General features: G+C 51.7%; 2 protein-coding genes across 4 annotated transcripts in view; one reads left to right on the top strand and one right to left on the bottom strand.

Annotated features, from left to right (window-relative positions):
* The window catches only part of LOC6592979 (BTB/POZ domain-containing protein kctd15-like), a 44,826-nt gene extending 35,035 nt beyond the window's left edge, over positions 1-9,791 (top strand). For both annotated transcript variants that reach the window (XM_026985871.1, XM_002017993.2), the window contains 3 exons: positions 7,651-7,758; positions 7,882-8,381; positions 8,499-9,791. In XM_026985871.1, the coding sequence (XP_026841672.1) occupies positions 7,651-7,758; positions 7,882-8,381; positions 8,499-8,932 (1,042 nt within the window). In that variant the 3' untranslated portion in view covers positions 8,933-9,791. The remainder of the gene's footprint in view (positions 1-7,650; positions 7,759-7,881; positions 8,382-8,498) is intronic.
* A 545-nt stretch (positions 9,792-10,336) lies between these two features.
* The window catches only part of LOC6592980 (epidermal growth factor receptor), a 37,287-nt gene continuing 22,955 nt past the window's right edge, over positions 10,337-24,668 (bottom strand). The window contains exons 1-5 of one of the 2 annotated variants that reach the window (XM_002017994.2): positions 23,338-24,525; positions 15,333-15,555; positions 14,088-15,268; positions 13,887-14,019; positions 10,337-13,807 (exon numbers count right to left, since the gene is read on the bottom strand). In XM_002017994.2, coding sequence (XP_002018030.1) covers positions 11,350-13,807; positions 13,887-14,019; positions 14,088-15,268; positions 15,333-15,555; positions 23,338-23,662 — 4,320 coding nt within the window. In that variant the 5' untranslated portion in view covers positions 23,663-24,525 and the 3' untranslated portion in view covers positions 10,337-11,349. Of the gene's footprint in view, positions 13,808-13,886; positions 14,020-14,087; positions 15,269-15,332; positions 15,556-23,337; positions 24,526-24,668 lie in introns of those variants that run through there. The other variant, XM_026986993.1, reaches the window with a different exon arrangement.

Raw genomic sequence — 24,668 nt, 5'->3', positions numbered from 1 at the left:
TCCGTCCGTCCGTCCATTGAGCCGGAGCCAAGTCATGAGGCAAAGTTCAAAGCGAGAGAGCTGCATTCTGCGGAATCGTATTCAAATAGCGAAGCCGACAGAAGGGGGAGGAGCAAGGAGCGACCTTCGCTTGTCTTCCCTCTCGCTCACACTATCTCTCTTTCTCTCTCAGCGGCTGTGTCTCGTGCCTCGTGTAGAAGCAACTGGTTTTTGGTTTTGGTTTTGGTTTCATCTTGTGCTCGTTTCCCTTTGCTTTTTGCATGCCTGCCACAAAAAGTGCCCTCGACATGTGCGAGAGGCGGAGTCGCAGTCAAAGTCTCGTTTGTTTGTCTGTTTGCTTGCTTGGCTGTGCCACAATTCGCGGCAGGCAAGGCCTCTTCCTCCTGCTTTTCCTTCTCTTCCCGCCAATTGTCGGGCAGAGCCCGGGTGCCTCCTGCTCCACTGCGGCTTCAGCAGCTAATTTGTTTTCATTCTGCGGATTCAGGCTTCAGCTACTTGGATTCGCGTTTACATGGTCTATACCTGCCACCGCTACTGCTACTGTTCCTGCCACTGCCTCTTTGTGCCTCCCCGATGCTGCATCTGCTTCTTCTCCGGCGGCAAAGTGATTTCCATTACGTGCCAATAGTCAAAGGCTACGACTGCGACTGCGACTGCGACTGCGGCTGGGGCTGAATTTGAATGGCTGCCTGTCCGTCGAAGGTCTGCGCTACAGCAGGAGCACAAAAGCTTTTAACACGCTGTGTGTTAATTAAGCTGCAATTCGGCATCATTACCAGCATCAACATAGCGCAGCAATTTGCCACTCAGCAGCATGCAACTCTTCAATGTGGAGCCACGACTATCGATTGTCCTGTTAATGGAGATGGTTGATGTGTTAATGGATCTCCTTGAGAACTTCTGATAGGGTTCAAATCAGTGTACGCAGGTCAGGGGAACACTAAGATCAACAATTTAATTCCATTTAAAGTTATGATACTACTCCACTACCAGCTACTCCACTGATTGTTTCGTTGTTAATTGCTAGTTTCCTAAATCTGTATTATTACATCTAATCGTTCTGCATGTAGCGGAGTGTAAAATTAGCTTCAATCATCTACTTCCACTATTACTTCCTTTACCCTGAGTCCCACATGTAATCACCTCCTATTCGCAGTACGTGCATGCCCTTGGAGTACCCTCTTTGGTACCCGAATTCTATGGGTGCTGCACCTGCCGTCGCTGCCATTGAAAACGGCAAGTGCATATTGTTTTGGTTGCTTTTGTGTTGCATCTGCATCTGGCGCTGTGGCTGCGGCTGCGGCTACTGGCTTCGATATGCGGTACTCAAATTGCACCAATTAGGCCTGCCTCTGCCTCTGCCACTGCCAGTTGCAGGACTCGAGAGGATATCTGAATGGTTTCGGACTCGAATGGCTGCATCATTGTTTGAGCTCTGTTCAAGCGGAAATTTGGCTGGTAATTATTATGTACACTTGATTAAGTATCACAGGCAATCACTGGGACTGCAGCTCCATTGCTCGCCCTCTGTTTCATCTTCCCCCTCCTCTCCCGCTACTGCTACAATAACCAATTCATCCATCACATAGCACAACGCTGCGTATGCGCAATGTTTGCTTTTACGGAAATTTTGCAACGTTTTCCCTGCGTTATCCTTTGCGCTTTTGACTTACAATTCAATTTTCGAATTTAGCAGAAATAAAAACATGCTATCTCAAGGTGGAGATACAGATACACACTCCTATGCCCGTCACCCGTCAGATACATATGCACACTCGTATAGTATTATACGCTCCTCTGAGTATATTTATGTTTTCCTTGTCATCCTCGTCGTCGTCGTGCTGCTGCTGTTGTTCTTGCTGCTAGTACAATTTTTCTACTCTGTGCCCTGTGCCATGTGGCATGTGGCATGTGGCCTGTGCCGGGAGTCGTCTGCCAGCTAGCGAGTTGCCTGAGTAATGTTTGCTCTGCATATGTAGAGCCCCCTCCTCATCCATCTGGTCCTGCTGATGCTGATGCTGAGTGAGCCATATGCAGCGCAATCGTCGTTTTTATTTAATATTTTCTAATAAATTTTTCAAAGTTTATTTTTGAAAGCCTTGCAGCGTTTTAATATCTGCTGCTTCAGTGTATGCCGGGACTCCAGTTACTCACTCACTCAACTTTTCCCCAGACTTCGTTTCTACTCACACAAACACACACACTCGCACACAAACACATATCTCCCTTATATATATTTCGCATATATTTGTACAATTTGCCATGGCCCACACATTCAGCAACTTTGGCTAACAATTTTCGTAGCAGCGGCAGCGGCAGCGGCAGCAACAGTGCAGGGCACAGGGCGCAGGGCGCAGCGTGGACTGATTTCCCATATGCCGCAGTTCCAGCTAAAGCTTCAGAACAGCTCCATCTCCTCCAGTTTCAGCTCCAACTCCTGCCTCAGTTCCTGGACCCTTTGGGCGAAAGACGTCGACTTCGACGACGACGAGGGCGCAGAAGTTGTGTGTGTGTGTGTGTGTGTGTGTGGCAACGGGCAATGCAGCCCGTCTAGAGGCGGGAGATGACTCCTAGTTCTGGCTTTTTGTGTTTTACTTTGGCTCTGGCCAACTTTTTCATTTGCCTGCTCATCAGCGTTTTGATTTTTGGTTTTGGCCAACTGCGAAGCGAAAGCAAGTCATGTCGGAGGGGAAGCAGGCCCATCACTGGAGGCATTGGTTTCATCTCAACCTGCCCCAGGGTCATTTTGACGCTTTTTCGCCTCACGCTCAGCCGCTTGCTCGCTCTCTCTTCTCTTCTGTGTGTTTGTGTGTGTGTGTGTGTGTGTTAACTTTATGTTTATCTTGGTTATGTACACAAAACGCTCCTCATTCCCTTATCTCTGGCTCTCTCTCTCGCCCCCTCTCTGGTTCTCCCTGGAGTCGTAAGTTTTGGTTCTTTTACGCCCCATGAATAATTCTTTGCCTAATTGGCACTCCCTTCCCCCCACAGCAACCTTCTGCTTTAGCCTCGCCCTGCAAACATAATCTTCCTCGTGCTGCAACTGATGCTGCTGCAAGTGTTGCAGTTTGATAAATCTTCTCATAAAGCACACACACGCACAAGCTGTGCCTCGGAGAAGGGTTCTCAATGTTTTCATATTAACTTTCGAGGTGGAATCCACTGCTGCAGCAACAACGCAGCGCTGCTGACGCTAACGCAGACACAGCCGTCGACTGAGTCGCACAGCTTGTGCCGCAAGCGTTTTAAAATTGAGATAAGATTTTGCCTCGAAAACTTTCGTTTTGCTTTTTTTTTATTTTTCTATATATATTTTTTGTTCTCCTCTCGAGAGGAGCAATGCCTGGGGAGCATTGGGGCTGTGAGACCGAGAAGAACTTTGGGTATGATATCTTTAAATGCAGGCAGAGCAGCCGCACAGACACATGGACACATGTGGCAGGGGTTTCGTATCTGTGTGAGAGAGGGTAAGCCAAAGCCAGGAACGGACACGACTAGACTTACCTACCAATCGCAAAAGTTCTGCCCTTCCTATCCCAAAGCTGGAGTTTGAACGGAGCGGGAGTTGCGAGGAGTATCCTTGACGCTGTGGTTACTGCCTGTATTCCTGCACTTGTTGTTGTTTTTGCTCCTCCTGCTGCTCGGCTTCTCCTCTCGTTGCCCTTAGCGTTGCAAGGATAAATGAATGAGGAGGCTCCCACACATGCATGGACTCGCATGTAAAAGCCAGCAAAGCCCTAGAGGACACCGACGGACCAGCGGAGGAGCGAAGAGCGGAAGGCGGACAAGCGGGATGAAAACCCCAAGTTTCAATCCCAAACACCAAGCACCTTACTCGGCTACAGTGGAGCCCCAGCACAGGCGGCCAAATGAGGCACAGACCGAGTGGCGGCCATTGATTGGAATTCCCCCGCATCGAGCATAGACGGGACTTGCCTGTAGTACGACGCCTTGGGAGGAGCAGGAGCTGTAGCAGCAGCAGCAGCAGCAGCAGGACCTCGGCTTGGCTTGCTTTCCTTGCTTGGTTTCGTTCCGTATCCATCCATGATTTCCGCACTAATTCCAAACGATCGCCGGGGGCCTAGTCAGCTTTTGCCCTTTTTCGCTTCCTCTCGCTCTGCCTCAGCTGCCACACGGCTACCTCTCTCCCTCTCTCTCTCTCTCTAATTCTTGGTCCCTCTCTCTTGCTGCCTCTTGCAACCGGGACACTCACGCTGTCTGGTCTGGCCTTTGTGTGCGGAAGGTTGGCTGGCCGCAGGACATTTTCTAGGGTTACATAGTCAGCGTCACAGTCGCAGTCGTCAACGTCTGATGCGACCTCATCCTCTCTCTGCCTAGGTGTGTGTTGCTACCTTCATCTGTATGTGTGTGTGTGTGTATATGTGGGTATCACTACCTTTATCTGTGTATGTGAGTGGGGTGCATTTTAGCTCATTTCTTGGCTTTTGTTTTCGCTTTTGTCCTGGTTTTGGGAGGGACTTTGTTCTGGCGATGACGACGCAGCCCTGGACCACAAGTCGTGGTCGTATTCGTGTCGTTTGGGGAATTGCCTGGGCAGGACCATGTCCTCCCCCCAGCAGGATTCACCATCGAGCATTGAGCATTGAGCATGTGCCAACGGCCACTTTTGTCCATAATTCCTTTTTCGAAAATGTTTCGCCCTCGGGGCCAAGGCCACGTCGAAGCATCAGCCGGAGAAGAGGAGCCGAAGAGCTGGGCCAACCTGATATTCGGCCTGAAAGCCGCCTCAATCGGAACAATGCCAAACTAATAAGCTCAGTCTTCGTGGCACTACCACTGCCACCTCCAGCCTCTAGTACCCGTGTGTCGTCTTCTGTGGCTGATACATGTGGAAATGGACGGAGGATAACCAGAAGATGAAGATATTCCCGGGAATATGCAATGCCAAGAGTCATGAGTTAATGGCATTGCCATTAAAACCAGACCAGAGCCGGATTCCGAGGCAGAGCTTCAGGTTCGGAAAGATGTCAAATGATGGCCACAGAAAGCCCGTCCCCAAGGGGGGGGAAGTTGGCTGACAAATATGGCAACGGCAGAGGCAACTCTTCAGAATTCATCTTGGCCCCGAGATGGGGGCGTGACTCACGCAAACACTAGGGCTCACGACTGCTAGTGGCGCCTGCGATGCCTCACGCGCTCATCTCTCAGTCTCGACTCGGCTACGGCAGCGACTCCGGCTCAAGTGTAACCAAAGGCGCTGCGAATAACTCTGCCAACTCCGCCCCTTTGCAGCCCCAGTCCCCAGTCCTCCAACCCCTCCACCTTGCCGCATGGGCCTGCCTCAGCATCTGTGCTCTGCTCATCCTGCTGCTAGACGGCATAGAAAAGATACCGCCGGGGGCGATAATGGACTAGAATAGGATGCAAACTGCAGTGCTTGTCTTATATACAATACCGTTAGGCTCTGGGTGTCCACAGGTCCATGTGTGTGGGTGGGTGTGTGTGTGTGTGTGCCACACTACATGTGAGTGTGTGTATGTCGTTGTTGTTCCACCTGCTCAAGTGGGCCGCAAAGCAATTGAAATTGAATTGTTTGTGTGTGTGACAAGAGGCCAGGCCAGGCAATGGCATTGCATATTTTGTGGCTGCAACTGCTGCTGCAGCTGCTGGAGCAGGGCAGGTTGTTGGGGCGTGTAGGGAGCGGGGCAGGAATATTTACGGTGATGGGGCAGGGGCCGAGACTGGGGCACCCATTAAGCCATTTTGCCATAAACGAATATCCAATGTTTGATTGAACGCATTACTCACGCTTTATAATTGCTATAAATTAATAAAACCCAAGTTTATTTCTGTGGATTCTCTCCCCTCTGCTTGCCATAAAACCCCTCCCGCACCGCTCCCTTGCAGTTGTAGTGGGGTTTCCATGTGAATGCCTTGCAGACATTTATTTTGTACAATTTTTTGCGGGTTTGCTTTTGGTTTTTATTTGCAGTAACCCCACTATTTATTCTCCTCTCCTCTCCTCTCTCTCTCTCTCTATCTCTCTCTCTGTGGCAGAGTCCCATTCGTGTTTTACCATCGGTACCGCACCTGCCGTCCCCCTCGCATACCCATTCACATTTGAATGTTCATGTAGTTAAAGTTAATCAAATCGTAATTACCCAACCCCCGCTCCAACCCTAGCCCGAGCCACAGAAACAGCCACAGCCCCAGATCCAGTCGGAGAGCCGTGGGGCTTCAAACATTTAAAAAAAAGCCAACTTGCTTGGGATAGATGCCAGATGAAGCGAAGATAGAACATGGCGAAGATCGGATGCTCTTCGGCAGAGAATGAATGGGCAAAGGGGAGCATATATTTTATAGATGTACTTCTTTATTGGTAAGGGAATATTTCTGTTAGCTTTTCCATTTATAGAATTTCAACAACTCTATAGAATACACAACTCTTATCTCTCTTATCTGTTTCTTTCAAAAACCTGTCGCCAAATAAACAAAAAAACTGTGGTAGCCCGTTCAATATTTTTTAGTTAGTACTTGCATTCAAAAGCGGAGTGAGCATCGCTATATCCGTCCATCAGTCTGGGGCTCGGCTAATGTGCAAAAAACATGACCACATTCGTCATGCTACGAGTGCCCCGTCTGATTCAGTTTTATTAATTTGTGTCTCTTTCTCTGGAGAGTCGGGAAACAGAAACCGATCCTGATAGAACTGATGATGATCATGATGTGATGTGGAGGCAGCTGCACGAGTGAGGTTAGCCATATGCATAGATAGAGATACACTCTAAAGGCCACTTGGTAATTGTTGTTGACTTCGTTTAGGTGGGGGTGGGGCAGCAGGAAGGCAGCCGCAACATTGGGTATACGTCGAGTGGCACGCATTCGACTGACACATCATAATTAGTGTGCCCATGCCACGGTCCCACATGGCCTCTACTGTACCTCCCCTCACCGCCCCCTCACCCACATCCATAACGATGCACCAAACAATGTGATTTTCGTGTGAAAATCGACTCGCAACACTTGCGGCTAACTGACGGCAGCGGCAGCGACAGCGACAGCGACAGCAGGGGCAGCAAACACAGCATCCACGGCCAAAGCCATGCATTCGATGGCCGTTAACATTAACTGCATCCCTGAGCCCCGCCTCCACCACCGATGGCGGTGCGGCGATTTTGTCTTGTCCACGACCGAAGCTGCGGAGAGTCGATCCCCTGAGGGGGATCTCTGTTTGCCCCAATGGAAACGCAATGTAAAACCAAATATTCCCACACAATCGGCCCAAGACTATGGGCCATATGAAATATATATCCAAACTTGACTTGGCCCCAAACCCCTCGCTCTCTCTCTCTTTTGTCTGTCTGTCTGTTTGTCCCTGCCCTGTCTCTATCTCTCTCTCTCTCGCTGTCTTTCTGTCTCTCACTGTGTGTGAACCTTTATGGGGGAATGGAACTGGCCCTGTGGATGGCTGTTTAGCTGCAAGCGATGCTGCATTTTCGTTGTCACGTTTGCTGTCCTTCAACGTTGTTGGCGTCCAGTCTTGTGGGGGGATAAATTGGTTCTCATGATTAGTTTTACTGTGTGAGTGGGTGTGTGTGTGTGTGTGTGTGTGTGGAGGAGGGTCTGATCCGTCTAGTAAGCTAATCGATCTATTGGCTAATCTCTTGATGGATAATTAACTAATTGCAGGAAAAAATGCGATATGGATCGAGAGCGCGAAAGAGATGTCAAGGCCCTGGAGCCACGCGACTTGTCTTCCACGGGCCGCATTTACGCCAGAAGCGACATTAAAATCAGGTGAGCCCTTGCATATTGATGAGCGTTGCGAATGTGATGAATACACAGCACAGCCCCCACATTGCCCCAAAAGCCCCCTTGGCCAAAACTCATTGTTAATTCGTAAATTCGTCTTGCCCGCAGCGCTTCGCCCACCGTCTCGCCAACGATCTCAAACTCCTCTTCGCCCACACCGACGCCGCCTGCCAGTTCCTCAGTTACGCCGCTGGGGCTGCCCGGGGCGGCGGCGGCTGCTGCCGCCGTGGCAGCTGCTGCAGCCGGAGGCGCCGGCTCGGCGGGGGCCAGTTCCTATATGCACGGCAACCACAAGCCCATCACCGGCATACCCTGCGTGGCGGCCGCCTCCCGCTACACGGCTCCCGTACACATCGACGTGGGCGGGACCATCTACACCAGCTCCCTGGAGACGCTCACCAAGTATCCAGAGTCAAAACTGGCCAAGCTCTTCAACGGCCAAATCCCGATTGTGCTGGACTCGCTGAAGCAGCACTACTTCATAGATCGCGACGGTGGCATGTTCCGTCACATTCTGAACTTTATGAGAAACTCAAGACTTCTGGTTGCCGAGGACTTTCCCGATCTGGAGCTGCTACTAGAGGAGGCCCGCTACTACGAAGTGGAGCGTAAGTACTCATACCCGACCATCGTTGTCTCCTCCTACATTTATAGGGAGCTAATTTGCGTTTTTCCCCTCTTACTCGCTGTCTCTTCCTCTGTCTGGATGATGCTGGCGCCTGCAGCGATGATTAAGCAGCTGGAGAGCATGCGCAAGGATCGTGTACGCAATGGGAACTATTTGGTGGCGCCACCCACTCCACCAGCACGCCACATTAAGACAAGCCCGCGGACCAGCGCGTCGCCGGACTGCAATTACGAGGTCGTGGCTCTGCACATCTCGCCGGACCTGGGCGAGCGCATAATGCTGTCGGCGGAACGGGCTCTGCTCGACGAACTCTTCCCGGAGGCCAGCCAGGCGACACAGTCGAGTCGCAGCGGCGTCTCCTGGAACCAGGGCGACTGGGGGCAAATCATCCGCTTCCCCCTGAATGGCTATTGCAAGCTGAACTCAGTCCAGGTGCTGACGCGACTCCTCAACGCCGGCTTCACCGTCGAGGCCAGTGTCGGGGGGCAGCAGTTCTCCGAGTATCTGCTGGCGCGGCGCGTTCCAATGTGATAGGCTGACGCTCCTGCTCTTGCCCCCACTTCATTTGCAGATTCAGCCTCATCTGCTTCTGTCTCTGGTGCGGGCTCCAGCAGCAGTCTCGGCCAAGTCTCTCTGCGGCGTGGGCGTGTAATCCATGTACGAACTAGGCACTAATTGCTGCTCCAGGGGCAGGTGGCGTTGGGCGGGTAATCGTAAGGAGAGCGTATTGCTGCTCTTGCTTGATGAGCAGTTTGTCTTTTATGCTTAGATCCTATGCTGAGGATGCGAGATTTGAATCCAAATGTTATTTAATGTTTATCAATTAAGTTTGCTGGGCCATGCCCACGCTCACACACTCATGCAAGGGCCCGCCCAAGCCCACACACACAGACACACACACACACAGGCACTCATGAGTTTCGTATTCTTTAGGATTTAGAGCCAAGAGCCAGCACTGATTTTGTTTTTTAGGATTGCGTTTAAGTCGAATATTGTTTTCTCTAAGTACCGCCTACAACTAAAACCAACTTGAGTTATTTAATTGACTAATATTAGAGGGACAACCCACAAAGATTGTCCTAATGTAGTACACAACCCCACACAGCCACATCCACACCAACCCTCACATCCACATGAACACAACCTATCGTAAATTAACATTAACGTAACCGTAATTGATGTAATTGAACTTTTATGAAAGTAAACTATGGATAACTTTTTCAATATATACGAACCGACGTCTAAATAGTCTACACCAATTATAATACGAATCCAATTACATGCATATACTATATATACATATATATGCAGCAAACAGCCGTTTGTGACCACGCCCCCTCAATAGCAGATCCACTCAGAATGTCTCATTGAATATTTAAATAAAGCAAAACAGAAATTCAAGCTTTGTTTTCATGCTTTGGCGGAATATTTGTGACGTCCATTTAAATTCAAATGAAAGCGCGCGCTCGTGCATACCACAGTGTGACCATACTGCGAAAAGAAACGTCGTGTACAATTTTGTTCTAAAAAATATACTAGCATACCCTTGGGCTGCAGGCCAAATGTGTTGCTTCGACAATACCTGCCTACTTTTGGGCGGGTTTGAATAGGTTTGATGAAAAATAGGCTATGAAATTAAATTGAGCTAAGTGACAAAATAACTTCAAAGTACTTAAAGAGGATTAGAAGAAAGCGAAGAGCAAGTAAATTACTTCCAAATTACATTAAAAAAAGGAAAAAAATCAAGAAATGCAGGACTCAACTGCTGTCTGGTCCAAGAAGATATTTTCGAAGATAGGAAACCAAAATCGCTTCTTGATTGATGTGGATTGTTTCCGTAAATTTGATGATGAGAATTTAAGTGCATTTATGTATATTCAAAAATGATTTTATTTTATATTTTTGTTTATTTGTATAGATAAACTAATTAAATTAATGTAACATATTCATTATGCATAAGCTGCACTTGGCAAATCTACAATCTGTGTATAAGAAGAACGTATGCAAGTAATTATACGGTTGTATTTTTATGTGAGAAATGTTAATACATACAAAAATATGTATGTACATATGTATATCTTTGATCGGTAACATATCGCCTATGCGCGCGCTTACACTAGTTACCTTACAGAGACAGCTGTCTGCGGTGCCAAACAAATATTCGAAATCTTTAGGAGAATCGCATCGATCGACGCATGGCACTCTAGGGATTGGTTTGTCAAACTTTCTTGATATCGAATGGGATTTGAAACTAGACCTAAATTGCATAGATCTGTATGTACAATTAATTTTTAGTGCTTTCTATATAATTTTTGATTTGTTTTCGAGTCGTTCGGTTTGTTCATGGTGTTACAAGTCCTTAGATAATGCCTACAATATATATCACAGTTGAAAAATAGGCGCTAGAGGCTAACGACTAACTATAAGTAACTATTCACGATAAGAAGTTATTAATGCATCTGCGACAGTCCGCCGGATGAACTAGAGATAAGTTTAGCTTAGTGTGCGCCCTCCGCGCGGACCATTCGAGAGTCCGCCGTGGCGGAGGCGTCTAAGAAATGCACTATCGGTGTTTTGTTCTCGTAATTACATACAATCTACAAGCGCAGGACCGCGACGACGATCCCTGCTGACTACTCAACTCAACTAGTGGCTAGGGTTAGGATAGAGAAGTACGAGTATACACAAAGCTATACACTAGAGTGGGGCAGGGGCGCGGGCTAAGTACACTATGGAGTAATATCGGTAGTAATGTACACACATATCCTAGGGTTGGGTTGGGTTTGGGCCCTGGTTTATACAGGCGAATGGGTTCTATCTATGATAACAGCATTCAAAGGCACGTGCCCGTGCATCCGCATGGCGTTGGCGTTGGCGTTGGCGTTGACTTCAAAAGGCACTTGGGTATTGTGGCAAGAATTGATATTCCGTTCTGGCAGTGGGATCGGCTACACCCTGGTCTCGGTGTTGCGGTTCCGATGCAACGGCTGCATCTCCCGCTGGGTGTCGTTGTAATACTCGTGGTCGGAGCTGGTCGGCTCGCTGCCCGGTATCGGAATCTTCACATCCAGCGTGCCAGGTACTCCCAACACAGGGATGCCGATGGTTTGCGTGGGTATGGGCGCCTCCCCAACATTCAGGGCCTGCGCATTCAGCAGATACTCAGGGTTGTCCACGCTGACGGGCACTCCGATGAGATCCATGTAGCCAGCGGTGGTGCCCGCGCCGGCCACGTTGTGATTGGGATTGATGTGGTTGTTATTATTATTGGGACCAGCGCCCTGGCACGTGGGCATCAGGTAATCGTCCTCGTCGACGGGCAGGTCGAGGCGCAGATTGCCCACGCCCACCTCACGGGCACTCGAGTCGGTTTCATCATCACCGCCGATGCCACCGTTGGAGTTCTTGTTGCTGGGATCCTTGCAGTAGCGATTCAGCTTGGGAATTTCGTCAGTGCCGTCCGTGCGATGGCTAGGACCCGCCGCCGCCTTTGGCTGCAGATAGTCGTCCGCCTCAACCATGGGCTCAGAGCCATCCGAGGTGGGAGCCAGCTTGCGTATGAGATCCTTTTCGTCTTGGCTGGTGTAGGCGGGCAGGCGGGTGAACTTGTCACCGGGGATGGCCAAATAGCGGCCTGGATCGCGGGCAAACTCCGCGAAGACCGTCATCAGCTGCTTGAAGGTCGGCCGCATGGCCGCATCGAGGTGCCAGCAGGAGAGCAGGGTGCAGTAGATGTCCAGCGAGCAGATTTCCGGCTGCTCCAGCTTCAGACCCACCTCGATGAGGTCGGGGATGTCCTTGGCAGGGATGTTCTCGTGCGGCCGCTGACCAAATGTGAGCAGCTCCCAGATGGTCACACCGAAGGCCCACACGTCCGACTTGCTGGTGAAGACGCGGTTCCGGATGCACTCCAGGGCTAGCCACTTTATGGGCATCTTGCCGCCAGCCGCTTTGTACTCATTGGAGTCGCTGCTCAGCAGCTTGGCCAGCCCAAAGTCGGTGATCTTGACCAGCGAGGGGGTTTGCACCAGAACGTTGCGTGCCGCCAGGTCGCGATGCACGAGCCGCTTCTCCTCCAGGTAGGACATGCCCTTGGCGATCTGTGTGGACCAGTTGAGCAGGGCCTTGGAGCCGATCTTGTCGCGGTTGTTTCGCACGTAGTCAAGCAGGCAGCCCAGCGGCATCAGCTGCGTGATCAGCATCATCTGGGAGGACATGCAGACGGCCAGCAGCTTCAGGAGGTTGCCATGCTCCACTGAGGCCATGATGTAGGCTTCGCGCAGGAACTCCTCGCTGGACTCGGCGCCCGAGGACTTCAGCAGTTCCTTGATGGCCACCGGGATCTTCACGTTCTCGCCCTCAGGCACCCAGACGCCCTTGAACACCCGGCCGAAAGCGCCCATGCCCAAGACACCGCCCTTTCGCAGCTCAGCGTCCTTGACGATGCGCAGCTTGCAGAGATTGGCGCCAATGTTGGAGGGGCGCAGCGGCTCAGAGTCCTCGCAGCCGGACAGGGCCATCGTCATCTTGGCCGTCTCCTTCTTGGCCTTCTGCTTCTGACGACAGATGTACGTGACCACAGAGAGGATGCAGATGGTTGGGATGAGCACGGCACTGGTGATGATGGCGATCATGTTCACGTCCAGGTTTGCGTTCAGCTTGCCTCCCCTCGGCGGGCTGGAGGCGCAGAAAGGTCCGATCTGCAGCGATTGGTAGTTAACGTGCCGGAAGTCTGGCGGACACTTTGAGGTGCAGTTGAACAGCGTGGAGTTCTCGTAGGTGCTGGCGTCATGGAAGGCGAAGAGCTTGAAGTTGCGGCAGGCGATGCAGTCGTCAGAGCCAGGGCCGGTGCAACCCTTGCACTCTGGGTGGCACTCGAAGCACTCGCGCTTGTTCTCGTCCGTGTAGTGGTCGGCCGGACATTCGTCCTCGCACTGCTCGCGTCGCTTGTAGCCCACGCACTTGGAGCACACCTGCTCGTGGAAGCCGTAGTTGCTGCAGAGCTCGCAGCGAGGGTGGCACTTCCTGCAGACGGCCTTCCCGGCCAGCGGCTTGAGGGAGCCCTGTTCTTGCGGATGGACATACTCCCAGTAGTAGCCGTCGGGGCACTTGTCGTCCTTCAGCAGACAGCGCTCGACGGTGGCATCGTTGTTGATGATCGCCAGGTTGCAGGTCTTGCAGCCGCCCAGTCCGATAGTGTCCTTCGGCCCAGTGCATCCCTCGCAGGTCTCGTGGCACCTGCGGCACACCCCATTCTCGCTGTACTTCTCCTCGGGGCACTCGGACACGCAGTGCTGCTCGTCCCGCACATGGACACAGTCGTCGCAGTGATCGGCCCCTGGTCCTGAGCAGGTGCGGCACTCCGGATGACACATCTTGCAGGTCTTCGTGTCGAACTGGTAGGCACTACAAGAGAGAGGGAGAGAGAGAGGAGGAACACGGCTTAGTATGGAAGGGTCTCTCCAGGATTGAGGGTTCGACTCACTTGGTGATGTTGCGGCAGTCCGCGATGCAGGTGCCATTGTAGTTGAAGTTCTTGCAGTTGAGACACTGATCCGTGCCCGATCCCCAGCAGCCGTCCTCGTTACACTGGTCCGAGCAGACCAAGCCAGCCTTGCCTGCAGAGGATTAGTTGGGGAGTTTGGATTAGATGGCTGTGGGATTGGATTGCACAGCGTTTACTTACGGCACTCGGCGGCGTTGAGGTTTTCGTTGATCCACTGCTTCTGGTCGGCCGTCTTCTGGACAGCGTTCCACCGGATGTCGCCCACGTAGCAGAGGTTGCGGTTGTGCTGGATGACCACGCTGCCGGAGCTGATCTTCTTGAGGTTGCGCATCTCCAGGCTGTGGAGCGAGGACTTGACAATCGAGAGCGCAGCGAAGAGACTCTCCATCAGCTGGCGGCCGTGGATGATCTCCAGGTTGCGGAAGTAGGACAGATTCCGGAAGCCCGAGAAATTACCCTCGATGTTGAGATAGCCTGTGATCTCCTTGACCGTCGAGAAGACCTCCAGCCGCTCGGGATCCAGCGGGATGTAGCGCGGACCCATCGTGTAGTTCACGTACACGTCCTGATAGCCGTAGAAGGTCTGGTCAAGGATGCGGATGTTGCCGTCGATCACGGTGCAGTTGCGCAGCGATTCAATGTTGCCAGAGTTGACGGTTTCCACGCCGGGACAGGTCTTGGGGCAGGGCCCGTTGCAGGGAACGCAATCGCCCTCCTTGGCCATTTTGTCCGAGGGACAGCTGCGCACGCAGGCCCCATTGTCCTTCAGCAGGTGGCCGGGGCACTCCTTCACGCAGGTGGCTCCGTAGGCGTACTTGCCCTCGGGATTCGTCTCGAGGATGTAGCTGGTGGGGTTGTACTTGCGCATGGGCGGGCACTCCTCCTTGCAGACGCCCTCGTCGAAGAAGTTCTTGCACGCGATGCAGTCCTTCTGCGTGGGGCCCGTGCAGCCTCCGGCGCAGAATAGGTGGCAGCACTCCCGGGGCCCGCGGCCGTAGCAGCGTCCCTGCGCGCACTGAGGGGCACAGTTGATCTTGCTGAACTTCTGGCAGTTGTGGGCGCCCTCGCCCCAGCAGGGCCCGCTGCCGCACTTCTCGTGGCACTTGGGGCACTCGCGCTCCGGGGCCGTGAAGTTGTACGTGTAGTTGAAGTTCTCGGTGCTGCCGGTGAGGATCTCGCGCCACACAATGGTGCGCGTGTGGCAGAGGTTGAAGTTGTTGAAGAAGCCCACCCCTCCCTGCAGGATGTCCCGCAGCTCGGGCATCTCCAGGGTGTACATTTTCGAGTATATGGCGAACAGGGCGTACTTCTCTTCCTCCACGGCCAGGCTGAACAGCGTCCGTCCGCGAATGATCTGCAGTCTGCAAGGAAATAACACTCGGAGGTCAGCCACTGTCTGGATCCCGGGTCTGGGTGTGAACTTACTTGGGAAACACCACCTTGGTGACATCCACGTGGCTGATCAGAATGTAGCCGGTCACCTCGCGGATGCTGTCGAGGAAGCTGAGGTCCAGGTTGGGGTCCTGCAGCCACGTCAGCTCCAGGTTGCCGTCCACGTAGGTGCAGTTCGTGTAGCGGTCGCGCAGATTCCGGTAGTGGTGCTCCCGGTTCGAGGGTGAAGAGAGGCGGGACTTGGTGCCGATGCAGACTGCAAAAGAAAGTTGACAAAAGGGAAAACGTTGTAGTTTCGGCTGTGCGAGTGCTCAAGTGGGAGTAACTAATGGAAGGGTCTAACCGGAGTGACCCTAAGCTGCCTAATTATCCCACAATGTCCAATGGCTGCGGAGGTGTTGAGTTGGGAAATTAATTTCGCTTCGAATTGTAAACGGAAATAGCTCCGAGCTGAGCCAAAGAGAAGAGGAGAAGTTTGTTGCTCGAGTCTTTTGTTTGTTGTATGCTCGGAAGCAATAAAATGAGGCATACATACACCAACAAAAGCGAAACAAGTGGGCGCCCCAGCATCCATAGTTTCAGTCTCAGTCTCAGTCTCAGCCTCAGTCTTAGTCTCAATCCCAATACCAGCCTCCGTCTCAGCCGCAGCCTCAACCTCAGAGTCAGAGTCAGAGTCAGAGTCGAAGCCAGTTGGCGTTTTTAATAATTAGCGGCCCACGCAGTCTCTCGGCCCCGTTCCGTTCCGTTCCATTCCGGCCACTAGACGCTCTGTTATCATTAGTCAGCGACCTGTTTTAGCCGCTCGCGTAGTCGAACATCTTCGGGGACGACTCCATTGATTTGCATCCGATAGATACAATTTCATATGCACACCGACAGATTCTTAGGAAAGGGCTACGTGGGTCGACCGCCACTCATCGTGTGGGCCGCAAAAGTGTGCCATGAGTCGAAGTTAGACACCCACCTGGTGGCAGCCCACATAGTGCAGCAGCAGCAGCAGCCGCAGCCGCAACATCATCATAGGCCGGGCAGCCACCCACCCGTCAGACCCGTCGGACCCGCCAGCTAATTATCCGTGGATCCAGCAAAATGGCCGCTGCAACATGTGGCGGCATCTCCACATTTCGTTTATTGATTTCCTTTGAACAAATATCCGAAGAAACACACAATTATGAAACCGAACGAATGGCACAAAAATATTTCTGTCGCCAGAAACAGAAACGGGAGAAATTCCGCTCCGATGGGAAGAAAAAGTTAAATGCCCCCAGATATGCGTCCCATGCATTCCACCCGGCGGCAGACGGCTCCCAGAGGGCAAAGGGGGGACCCCAGAGGAGGGGGCAGGAGCGCACGGAGCGCACGGAGCAAGACGAAGGTGAGGCCACGACTGGGACCTCGACTTAGTCGCTGGACACTGATCAAAAGCGGCTGTGGCAATCGAAGCGCAAAAATTTTCGTACAAATTCTTCAGCTTTGTTTCAGCTCTTTTTGTCGCTGGAGAATGATGATGCTCCCCAATGCCGTTGGGCAGCAGTTCTGCCCTCCCCCCCCCCCCCCGCCGCCCCTCAGTCTGCGCCACCGCCTCCATTTCTCAGGCCGAGCCCGACATCACGAAACCCTTTTCAAGCCACGCCGAGCCGGGCTTTATCGCGCACAATTTATCAGCAGAGTTTTTCATGTTTCGAGGCCTGAAACGTAAGCCACGACAGCATTGGCAGAGGTTGCGGTGCCCCTGCCAGGCAAAACGTTGACTTTGACTCGAACTGGGGACTGCGGACTGAGGATTGGGGATTGGGGACTGGGGACTGGGGTTTCTCGTGAAATGAGCGGGGCATATGCGATTTTTCTCTTGGCCGGGCAGCGACACGCCCGCCTCAGAGTGAGTCTTAGCCACTCAGTCACAGCATCAGAGAGTCCGCGTAAAAAAGGCTAATTTGTAATCCTTAGGCTAAGGCCAAGAGTGTGGCAGCCCCTAATGAGTGATGGTCGACGGGGGAAGGGACTCGTAGATGGAGCCGTAGCCGTAGCCGCAGCACAAATCAAAGTCATAATTCATGATGTGCTCATTAAAACAAAAGACTTAGGCAACAAACTCGTCAGCGAGATTAATCAACGCACACAGCAGCAGCACGTTCTGAGAGTAGTATCTGTGTGTGTCTGTGTGTGTGTGTGTGTGTGTATTTGCTTATCGATTTGTATGCCAAGCCATCAGCAATGCCCTTCGTCGCCGCCCAGCTCCCTTGCCACAGCCCCTTCCCAGCCGCACAGCCACAGCTGACGTACTGATTAATAGGCAACCGCATTCCAAGCTTCAGATCGCCGACGACTTTGCTGACTTTCTAAATATTGTTTTTTGTTAACTCTGCTCTTTCCCCCACTTCAGCCCCCAGTGGCAGCCACAGCACAAGATTGAGATGGAAATGGAAACGGAGGAGAAGAAGGAAAGCACTGCATAATCGATTCTTTTGGTTTTTCCATCTGCGATTTGACTTTTGGACTCGTGAGGTTTTCCTTCTACTTCTCTACCTCTCTTTCTGTCTATCTATCTTTTGGCCTAGACGCAAAACGTTCTTGACGTTCGCTCGCCCCCCCCTCTCTCCCTCTCTCTCCCTCTCTTTTCTGTGTGTGTTGCAGCCTCAAGAAAGACCCCAGATCCAGCCACAAGACCCGACTCGCTCAGCCGGTTCTGCGCATTTAACAGTTTTTGTTGTTGCTGCTGGTGCTGCTGCTGCTGCCTCGCTCACGTTTTGTGGCCCTCTCTCCTCTCTCTCTCTCTCTCTCCCTGTCCGTCCTCTTTGTATGTGTGTATTTTCATTTCGTGGAAAAGATTTTTAACTCATGGCCCGAAACCGAAACCAAAACCAAAACCCAAGAGGCAGAGCAAGAGAAGAGACCATCTGGATTGCTGGCTCTTCTTCTTCTTCTTCTTCTTCTTCTGGTGGTTCGTATCTTTTTACCATTGTTGCTGCTGCTGCTGCCGCTGCTGCTGTTCTTTCAGATACATTTTTGTGTACCTTTGCCTGCGGCAGCAGCCAGAATTGTCTAGATCTTGTTGTAATATAACAAAAGATTTAAAAGGGCATTAAGCGTGCTTTGTTTTTTCAGAGCGAGCTCTATTTGCCCAAAAATCGATTCGATCAAATTATAAGGCCCCGCCGAACCGGACCGTACTCCGTTATTCCCTCTGGCCATGCCCGAGAGATGGCAGGGGAGTGGACGGGGCTGGGATTGGGACTGGGACTGGTGGCAGCAAGTACATTGATCTGCTGCCATCCCCCTGGAGAAAGTTGGGCGCCTTGAGGCGACTCCCGACACCGAGCCCGATTCCGTATGCAGATGCAGCTGAACAACCGATCGCAAGGTGTCATAGATTATCGTCGGCCGGCAATCCACATGCCACACTCCATGCTGCATGATCCATGCACTCACCAACCCAGCTCCCTCCCCTCCCTGCCGTCCACTGTCTGCCACATAAATAATTCATAACTGTTTTGCGACAATTTCAATCGAGTCCCGGCACTGGCACGCGTCTCTTTTACAATGAAATTGTGTAAAAGTGCTTAATAAATTCATTTGTGCGGCCATTAAAAACACGCAGCTCATTACGGGTGCGGAATGGTGGTCCGCAGAGAGGGCAGGGGGACGGGGACGGGTACGGCGACTAGACACCGATCGGATTGGATTGGATTGGAGTACGGACGCCAGCGTCAGCCCCAACCCCAGCTTAGAGCTTAGAGTGGAGTCTCCAGGCCGTCGCTTACGTGCGCGGATTTTGCAATTTTCTCTCTTTCTCTCCCTTTCCCTCTCTCTCTTTCTCTCTCTCGGTTTTGCAGAATGCTGTTGCGGCAACTTTCTTTCGTGTTTGTTGTTGCAATTGCAGCTTGTTGCTGTTGTTGCTGTTGTTGCTGCTGCTGCTGTTGCTGCTGTGTTCTATGCTCGCGTCGTGGCGTCACGAAGACGAAGGCAAATAATCGCAACTGCAACTGCTGAGAGGGCGGATGGTACAGAGGGCCAGATACAATCTTGGCCAGAAAACGCTGCAAGCGCAAGCCCAGTCTCGTCTTTAGCTTGGCAGAACAAATTTTTCAGTGGAATGGAGTGGAGTGCACCAAGAAGCAAAGATCCTCGAGAATACAGGGAGAGAAATGGGCTGCATAGAAAGGGATATATGTATGGCTGAACATTCGAACTGGCATCTGGCAATCAATCTACTGGAATGTAGAGCGATATTTGTTGAAATGTGAGCAAACTTTCTCATATTCCTTCTCTGGTCAACAGTTTTTTCTCTCAGTGCTGAGGCAAAGGCAAATCAGGCAACGGCCACCAAGCGACGATGCAACAACAGCCACAGTCACAGTCAGAGCCCCAGCCTGCCGCTTGGATGATGATGCCTTGTGGCGGCTCATCTTGCTGGTTTCTTTGGGTCTGCCACTGCCTCTCCCCCTGATGTTTGCTGTTGCTGTTGCTGCCTCTTCTCCGCGATCATCTTCATCTTCTGGTTTTGGGTTTTCGTGTTCGAAGCGCGTTCATTTTGTTTCGAACAACAATTGGGCGCAGGTCGTGCCTCACGACAGCAACAGCAACAGCAACAACAACAACAACAGAAACAGAAAAAGAAACAGCATCAGCAAGAGGAATGCTTGGATTAGATAAGCTTATTGTTGCTGCTGCTGCTGCTTCTCTTTGTTCTCGATCCCCGCAAGCCCCGTGTCCATCCAGCCCAGCGGGGCCTCAGCTGCAGTCGGATCGGTTCTGGCCAGGCTTAATGAGCACGCCCTGGCGCCATTTTTGGTCTGCTGCCGCTGCCTGGCTTTGAAAAACGCTCGCAATCGCATTGCCAACTATTTTTAGGCATAGAACCGCGAAGCACAGACCAAAACAGAGGAGAGGGCCAGGCCAAAACGAAAAGCCAGCAAGAAAATCGGGGAGAGGCAGCAGCCAGAAGAATCGTGGGCCGAGACGCGGCTACACCGTCAGCGTCAGCTTCAGCTTCAGAATCGGTTTTGGTTTCTGTTTTGGCTTTAACTATGGCTTTGGTTTCGACATCGAACGCCCACACGCAGGCCGAGGCGAAGGGAGAGGAGAGTGTTGCAGTCAAAAGTTCACGAAACCCTGCCACCGCCACCGCCCCCGCCTTCGCTGCATCTGATGCTGATGCCGATGCTGCGCGGGGCCCGTCGCGGGGCAGAGAAAAGTGTCGTGAAACTCTGGAAAACTGAAACCAAATGCGGGAATGGAGGAAACTCTTGGAAAACAATCAACAAGTGAGCGAGAGAGAGGGGTGAGAGGCAGGGAAACTGCGCAATCGCAGCAGCCATAGTTGCTCTCTCTCTCTCTCTGTACTCGTCGTATCTATGTGAGTGCCCCTGCGCCTGTATGCGTCCGTGTCCGTGTGGGTTTAGAAAACCAGTATTTCGCTTGCAGCAGCCGTTGGAAAACGGCTAAAAGTAAATGCAACAACAGCAAGCAGTATGGGCCTTAAAGTTCAGCCCGAGTCTGGTCTAGAGCTGGCTTTTGGCCATTTCGCATTTCAATTTGGCCATTTATTAGCCACAGACGATGGCTTAATCAGAAGTATTATAGAAAAATGCAAAGCAAACGTAGATACACTCACACACACACACACACACACACACACACAAGAGAGAGGATAGCGCGTGCCTCACGCTGTAATTAGCTGAAGCTTACACCAGGAAAGGGGTGTGGGGGGCATGGAGTGTGCCAGAGGGGAAGGGGGATGCTGATTGGACTCCAAGTCGGACTCTGAGGCCCCATGCGCGCACACGAAGTCGAAGCCGCAGTAAAGCGCACTATGGAATGTGGTTTTTCAAGCGTTAACACGCACACACAGACACAGATGGGTTCTCTCTCTGTGTGTGTGTGTGGGAGAGGGGGTGTGGTATGAACGGAGGAAGCTGAGATTTCAGCACCAAATTCTAGGCGGAAAACTCAGCATAGACTGAGAGAATGAATCAGAAGGGTTTCCAGGTAACTGGAAATATAGAGAATATAAATAGCACTAACAACATATATGGGAGTTCTATTGCGATCAGTGATCAATCATATATTTCCTAAGATCTCCATCAAAAAATACGAAGCCCTCTTCGAAGGATACACTGTATCCCCTAAGCACGAAAGCGATCCGCTTAGAGTGTGTCCACGAATGCAAATCTAATTGAAAATAAGTGCAGTACCAGGTATCGGACCAATAAAATCTTCCACCATAATCGCGATTATTATAGCCGCCTGCTGCTCAAGTTTCCCAACGGTCCACCAGCGCCCAGGGGGTTCCATTCGGCATGCACGTGCAGCTTGCGGCAGGGGTTTCTCTAGCGTTTGCCAGCTTATTTACATACTGGCCGCAGCTGTGCTTGTTTATGGCCATAAAAAAACACAATAAAGCAACAACTTCGGAGGAAAAAACTTTGTGTCAACGAACAGTTGTGCAAAAAGAAAAGTACAGAAACAATCAACGCGCAATCATAGGCGATGGGCAGAGCAGAGTCCTTGGGGAACCTATTCGATGTCTCGTTATCAGTTTCATAGCTCGCTTATCTAGCCGTATCCGGCTATTGCGTAGAGCCACTCCATTAGCATAGCCCCCGGGGCTAACTTCTACTCCAAATATTTGCACAATTGCCACCAGCGAGTGGAGGGTCGGACAGATATTAATTTGCAGCTACAAGATCACTGAATATCGACTTTCGTTGGGGGGGGCAGGGGCAGGGGCAGGGCGGTATAGTATAGCGGTGAGGCGGTGGATAGAGCTTGTATTTTTTTAATTTTTCTGTTTGCCCACCAAATGCAAACATTTGCCCCAAAGTACTGCGCAAACAGCCCACAAAACAGGCAGCTCGCAGCCCCCCAGCCCCCGATCTTTTCATTAAATTTCGCCGTACCGCTCGTAATGCCGCTGCCGATTGCCAAACGGTTGTTCAAACAGTCGGACGGGACGGACACCGCGGTATTGGAATTCAAATTCTTATTAATTTCCCAACGGCCAGCACTCGGCGAAAAGCCATCGCGAAGTCGTCGAGAATCGTCGAGTCAACAGATTGAGTCGCGTCGCCATTTTAGCTGGAAATTGTGTCGCTTGTTGCAGTTGCCTCTTCAACTGGTTGCTGACGCTCTTGGAAAGTTCAGAGACCAAAAAACTGAACGATCTGTACAATATTCAGTCCGGTTTTACCTTGTACTTTTGACATTACGAAATGCACTCGAACAGAAGGAAGGCAAACGAAATTCTTTCTCTCTGGCTAATCAGTTGGTAATATTTGTGGTACGCTGTGATATCTGATGGGAGGAGGTGGGAGGAGGCCAGAGAGGTGGGGCAGGGGGCGATAGTGCACACAAGACTCTTTAACTAAGGCAGCGCCAAGTCAAGAGGTGAGCCCTGGGCCAGGGGCAGGTGAGACGGGCAGCAAAGGGCAGGTATAAAGTAAGTAAAAGATATTCGGTCACTTTTGGATATCGAATGAGGGATACCCTACAGCGCTGCCCCTATATAATCCTATGTCAAAGGGGAGAGTACTTTGCGAGGGTTTCCTGCAACCCTAAATCGACGATCATCATCCCTGTTCCACATTTCTAGATATTGGAAACAGTTCAACTACTCAAAGATCCGTATACACCCCACTACTGTTTCCAGGGTAGCGATAACACTTAATAAAACAAAATGCAGCCGAAAACGAAGCAGCGGCAACAACAACATGTTGCACTGCAGCGTGGGGCAGCAGCAGATGAGGCAAACAGAACCAAAACAAGGCCCAACCGTGCACACGTCCCACGATAAGATAATGCAACCCATAACAGAGCCATATCGGCGGAACGAACCCGAAACCCAAGCCGAAACTCGACTAAGCCCAACAGAGCTGAGAACCACACTCACTACTCCGATGATATGTTTGCATGGTGGCCATATTCGGGCCGTCTTCGCTAATGATATATGAGCACGGACGCAAATCTACATAAATATGCATTGTGATAGATCGAGGGTTCTCATATCGAGCGGGGGTTCCAGATCTGGCCGGTGACTTACTTTTGCCCTTAACGAACTCGTTCGACTTCTGGTCCTCCATGCTGTTGGCCAGAGTGACGCCTCCCGCGCCCAGGCTCATTCCCAGGGCGTTGTTGCTGTGGCTAACTCCTCGGTTGCCGCCGCGCGGCCGGTTAGAGCTGCTGCGGTAGACATAGCGATCCCGGTCGCGGTCCAGGTCCTGGTTGCGCTGCCGATTGTTCTGTCGCGCAAAGCGATCCCGGGCCGCCGACGCGGGCCACACGCAGACGCAGTGGGCCAGCAGTAGCAGCAGGAGGGGCAGGCAGAGTCCGTTGCGCCTCCGCAGTAGCTTGAAGGTGGTCCGCATCGTGGTAAAGGCGTCGGAAGGGGGGAGTGGCAGGGCAAGGTCTTAGATCCGTGCGAATGCGGAGGCCACTGACGTCATAGGGTTGCTGTTCGCACTTTTGGTTGCTGGTTCTTGGCCTATGGGTCTTGGCCGTGTCCGAGTTTTTGCTTTCTTTCGCTTTCTTGCCCCGTCAGCTTTGCGTGCCGAAAATAAGACTTTTTCATAAATTTTATTTGACTTTTTCACTGCGTTTTTGTTGGAGTAGAGTAGAGTGGAGTTTTGTTGTATTTTTGTTTAAGCTGTTGTCGTTGCAATTTGCCGTGGTATGGGTGTGTGTTTGAGTGTGTTTACTGTGTGTCGGCGTATCGGTGTGAGTGTTGGAACCAGTTTCAATGCTTCACACTGCCACAAGCCACAAGAGTCGTCCGAAGGCTTTTGTGTACGCGTACTTTGAGGTTAGGGCCCGCGCGCAGGCGCAGCTCTCAGTCGGAGCTTCTCCGAGCGATGATCGCCTTTGTTTTTGTTAAATCGCACAGACACATTTTGCCCTGCCCTGATTTCGGGTGATACGCCACAAATCTGTGCATCCAGCACTTGGACCACTGCTGTGGCTGCTGCTGCCAATTAGCAGAGATTCACGAAAAACACACGTATTACTCGGATATTCACTTGCTCTCCACCAATGGAATGGTGATCAAGCCCATCGGGGGCCGTACTGCGACTGCCACTGCGATTAGCACAGGCAAATTAGCGACGCAACGCAACGCGACGCGACGAACGGGTACGAGTCCGAGTGCGAGAGATCGGCGACGATCGATCGTCAGACAGATAGACACTCAGACGGGCGAGAAGGCGGGACGACGACCGACACGACAGATGCAGCATGAACAATTCGCGTCTGCGCAGCAACAAGTTCTCTTCGAGACTGAAGACTGAAACCAAAAGCGAAGCCAACGCTCGGAGCACGCTCGCACACACTCGCAGTCTCGCCTCTCCTCTCGCACGAATGCAGGCGAAGAGAGAGCCA

This window comes from Drosophila persimilis, unplaced genomic scaffold, assembly GCF_003286085.1.
Source record: "Drosophila persimilis strain 14011-0111.01,24,50 unplaced genomic scaffold, DperRS2 tig00000002-arrow-pilon, whole genome shotgun sequence".
In the NCBI taxonomy this organism is placed as follows: Eukaryota; Metazoa; Arthropoda; class Insecta; order Diptera; family Drosophilidae; genus Drosophila; species Drosophila persimilis.
This window is presented reverse-complemented; position numbering and strand designations above follow the sequence as displayed.